Source organism: Crocuta crocuta, unplaced genomic scaffold (genome assembly GCF_008692635.1).
Source record: "Crocuta crocuta isolate KB4526 unplaced genomic scaffold, BGI_CrCroc_1.0 scaffold443, whole genome shotgun sequence".
NCBI lineage: Eukaryota > Metazoa > Chordata > Mammalia > Carnivora > Hyaenidae > Crocuta > Crocuta crocuta.
In genome coordinates, this window is record NW_027529446.1 from 222,127 (window position 1) to 226,937 (window position 4,811).

Sequence of the window (4,811 nt, forward strand, 5' to 3'; positions counted from 1 at the left end):
AGCCGTATTTGACCAGTATTTGTTTACACAGTTTCAAAGTCAAATTTATAAAAACACATACATTCAGACAACTTCTGGTCTCTATCCTGTGCCCCCTGATTTCCTCTGGCTGCATCTCCCATTTCCGTTTTCAATACGCAACAAGGCGCACCCTCTGCTTTCAGCTGCCTTCACTGGGCTCCTCCAGCTGCATGGTCCTCTGGGGGCCCTCCCTTCTCCCCGAGCTCCACACGTGCACCCCTGGGGCTTTGCTCGTGCATTTGGGACGGGGCTGTGGAGTGAGGACAGGGCCTAGTCCCCCTCTGTACCCCGTAGAGCTCTGAGGACACCCAGCCCCAAATGACAGGGTGAGAGGGGCGTCTGGGGTTCGTAATGTGATCAGAAGCTGTTTTATTTGTGTATCTCTTTCTGTGGAGCAGCTACGGGGTTTGTTTTCTGTGTTTCTACAGCATGTTTTGTTATTTCACAAATCCTTTATGTGATATGAATCTGCCTCGCAATGGCTGTCCTTGAACTTTGCTTATTGTGGGGCTTGTTTTGTTTGCCACGTGGGACTTTCATGCTGCATGAGGGCTTGCTATACACAGTAGGTGCTAAATGTGTGCCCGCTGCACAGAGTGGGTGTGCAGTGGTCAGTATCTCTCTTCTGTACACAGCAGGTGTTCCGTCTGCTTCTTCTACACAGTAGGTACTGGTACCTAATTGCTGCAGACAATAGGTGTTTAATACCTACTCTCTGTATACAGCAGGTGCACAGTACATACATGCCGTATGTAGTAGGCCCCAATACCTGGTTACTGTAAACACCCAATTTGGGGGTTCGCCCATACTTCCTTACTGCACTTCTGCAGTTTCGCCATTTGGACTCCTCCTGGAATATCCTGTGAGGACGGCATTCGGGCTCACCTCCTGCGGCAGGGCTGAAATGCCTGGTTTTGCCTCGTAATTTGTGGGCAGCCTTCACCTTGCTGCATCGGGCCCGGGCACGTGTCTGGCCTCCCCGTGTGCCCCGCGCACCGACCCCGTGGAGGCCGCGCAGCGCGTGTCAGTGCGGAAGCTTAGCCGCCCCTTCTCCTCCTCCCTGCTACGGGCTTTCCTGCTAGTTTTGCTCATTTGTTCTAAATGGCCTCGCGTAGTTTCAGTAATTAAAAAGCAAACCTGATGGTGTTTTCTTTGGGAGTGTGTGACATGTAGATGAATAGGGAGAACGGATGTCTTTGGTCCTCGCGATGCCGACGCCCTCTGCCCGACGACGGAGTGGGCCGGCCTCCCATGTGCCTCCCAGGGGACTCTCCACGTCCCCCGCCTCTGGGTCCGGACATTTCGTAGCCTCGTGCCGAGCCGTTTCACTCCGCTCTCTGTGCTGGTGTCAGTGGGGTCTTCTCGTCTCTGGGGTCTTCCTCTGAGTGGTTTTTGTTTGAATACATAAAAGCTGTTGATTTTACTTTTAAGGTTAAGCTTCCTTTTTAAGTGAAATGTATCTTAGAGAAAAAGTTTCCCCCCGTCGTCAGGGCTCACTGGCCGGACGAGAGTTAAGACCCTCACGTAGCCCCTGCTCGGGTGGAAGGTGGAGCAGCTTCCCCCGTCGGAGATCATCACCCTGGTCTCGGCCGCCACTTACTCAGTTTACAGTTCTTGGGTTTTTATCTTGATATTTTTCTTTTTAAATGGCTTGCTAGTTTCATCCTTATTAATGTTGTGCTCTTACGTGGAGTCTTTTGGGTTTTCCAGATCGTCATATCAAAAAAGACAGTAAAGAGATTTAGTGTCACTTTTTCTTTCCCGGTTCTTATGTCTCCAGTTGCTTTTTCTTGCCTGACTGCGCCGGCCAGCGTTGCTGATAGAGGTACAGGCAGTAATCACTGCACGTGTTTTCTGGCTCTTGTCTTTGGCAGCAAAACCGTCCAGTGTCTGCCCTGTAAGTAAGATGGTGGCTCTCAGGCTCAAGTGTTTAAAACTCCTTTCATAGGGGCGCCTGGGGGCTCAGTCGGTTAAGCGTCCGACTTCGGCTCAGGTCATGATCTCGCGGTTCGTGGGTTCGAGCCCCGCGTCGGGCTCTGTGCTGACGGCTGCTCAGAGCCTGGAGCTGCTTCAGATTCTGTGTCTCCCTCTCTCTCTGCCCCTCCCCTGCTCATGCTGTCTCTCTCTCTCTCTCAGAAATAAATAAAACATTAAAAAAATTTAAAAAATAAAAATAAAACTCGTTTCATAGATGGAGAACCCGAGGGCCTGGAGGACGAGATGGAAACAAAGGCTTGCGCCCTGTGTCACCCCTGCTTCCCGCCCCTACAGGAGATCGTCAACTTCAATTGCCGGAAGCTGGTGGCCTCGATGCCACTGTTCGCCAATGCCGACCCCAACTTTGTCACGGCCATGCTGACCAAACTCAAATTCGAGGTCTTCCAGCCGGGTGACTACATCATCCGCGAAGGCACCATCGGCAAGAAGATGTACTTCATCCAGCACGGCGTGGTCAGCGTGCTCACCAAGGGCAACAAGGAGATGAAGCTGTCCGACGGCTCCTATTTCGGGGGTGAGCACCTGTGGGGACCAGCGGCCGGCGACAGAGCGCGACCCCCTTCCTGGGACTGGGGCAGGCGGGGAGCCTGCAGGGGTGATGCCGTGGGCGCCAGGAAGGGCCCGTGGAAGGGCTGTCCTGGCGGAGGGTCGGGGGCCGGGGGGGCCATNCGCAGAGATCTGCCTGCTGACGCGGGGCCGCCGCACGGCCAGCGTGCGCGCCGACACCTACTGCCGCCTCTACTCGCTGAGTGTGGACCACTTCAACGAGGTGCTGGAGGAGTACCCCATGATGCGGCGGGCCTTCGAGACTGTCGCCATCGACCGCCTGGACCGCATCGGTGAGTGAGCTGCTCTCAGCGGTGGGGGGGGCATCAGGCTGCGGTGAGGTCGTGTGTCCCAGCTGACCCTCAAGTCCCCTTCTAGTCCCCAGACCAGATTCTCAGACCTTCTTCGTCCCTTGGCCAAACATAGTCCTGATCCCCAAGGAAGAGCAAGTGTGGAGGGTTTCCAGTTGTGCAGAAATTCTGTTCACCCGGCAAATGTTTGTGGAGCACCTACGGTGGGCCAGGAGGCTGGCTCAGAGGCCACCCTCAGGCTTGTGTCACAGAGGAAGGGGCGTAGGGGCGACGGGGGCTTCCCCGCGATGCTGAGTAGAGACCGGGCTGAGTGGCTGTTGCCAGGTACATAGGGATAGAGCGTGTTCTAGGGGTGCACGTAGCACGTGCAGAGGCCTGGGGGTGGGAAGGAGGGCCTGGAGCCCAGAGGCCTGGAGGAGCTGGGAGGAGGGAGGTTGGGGAGACCGGCAGGGACCAGGCACACGGGCCCTACCAGACTGCGGATAGAGGAGTTTGGACTGTACATCAGGAGCAGTAGGGAGCCATGGATGGTTCAGGCAGGGGAGGACCTGATAGGAATTGCACTGTATGACGCTGGGTAGCGTACAGGAGAGAGACAGTGGCCCGGCCTTGGGCGCAGGGAGAGCCAGAGGGTAACCTCAGCAGTGGTTGGGAGGTGGGGCCCTCCGCACTTGCTGATGACTAGACACAGGAGTCAGGGAGGCCGTGGCCCCTGTTCTATTTTTGGAAATAAAGACACCCGGAAAAGGACTGGGTGGAACGCAGAGGTGTTAGAGGAAAGACTTCCCAGCATACAGAAAGCATTCAATTCATGTTTACATACAGCAGGCACTCAACAATGTCCTCTATACATAGGTGCTCAGCATATCTGCGAGTGACAGGTGCTTAGATGTACTTGCGATATACAGTAGGCTCTCGACACATGCTTGCTCCATATGGTGCACACTCAGCACCCGGGCTGCGTGCAGGCGAGCGTTCTAGTTGTGCTGCTGTATACTGCAGGTACTCAATACATGGATCACTGTACAGGGGACGTACGTTGCACGCTTGCTACAGTGTCTCATACCTGCTTTGTGTACACAGCAGGCACTTTAAGTGCTTGCCTAGACTGTGGGTGTACATGTCTCCTGTATGCAAGAAGTGCCCCCGGCATGCTGAGAATAGACAGTAGGTGTCCCATGTCTGCTTTGCCTATGCAGTAGGTGCCCTAATGTGCTTACTACACACAAGTACTTGATTAATAGCATATACAGCAGGTACTCCATACCTGCTTGCTACATACAGCGGCAGGTCTTGCATGCTTATTATATATAGTAGGTGCTCAGTTTTGCTTGCTACACTATACATAGCAGACAGTTGGTACCCATTTGCTGTAGGCAGGAGGGGCTCCATGCACGCTTGCTGTATACAGAGTGCTTGTATGCAACAGTTTCTTGATCAGTGTGCCAGCTGTATACAGTAGGTACCCAACACCTGCTCGCCGCTCTACACAGCACGTTTTCCGTGTGCTTGCTCTATACAGCAAGTGTTCAATACATGCTCACGTGCACAGCAGGCGCTCAGTCACAGGCCTACAGTTTGCAAAAGATGCCCCGCGCCGTTTGTTCCCCCAGCAGGCAGGTAGGTACAGCCGGTGCGGGTGCGGAGTGGGCGCCGACAGCTGTCGCGGTGCAGGCAGCGTGTGCGCGCCGGATGCACAGAGCAGGTGCCCGGCCCCGCGGACGCACACTCCTCGCCACCGGCCGCCGCAGGCGCTGCAGCGCCCCTGACCCCCTGCCCCGCCCCCAGGCAAGAAGAACTCCATCCTGCTGCACAAGGTGCAACACGATCTCAACTCGGGCGTGTTCAACAACCAAGAGAACGCCATCATCCAGGAGATCGTCAAGTACGACCGCGAGATGGTGCAGCAGGCGGAGCTGGGCCAGCGCGTGGGCC

General features: G+C 55.3%; 1 protein-coding gene across 1 annotated transcript in view; it reads left to right on the top strand.

The window, feature by feature from the left end:
• HCN2 (hyperpolarization activated cyclic nucleotide gated potassium and sodium channel 2) overlaps positions 1-4,811 on the top strand; it is a 22,369-nt gene that overhangs the window by 16,620 nt on the left and 938 nt on the right. Inside the window, exons 8-10 of the mRNA XM_077760585.1 lie at positions 2,293-2,533; positions 2,694-2,858; positions 4,665-4,808. Coding sequence (XP_077616711.1) covers positions 2,293-2,533; positions 2,694-2,858; positions 4,665-4,808 — 550 coding nt within the window. The remainder of the gene's footprint in view (positions 1-2,292; positions 2,534-2,693; positions 2,859-4,664; positions 4,809-4,811) is intronic.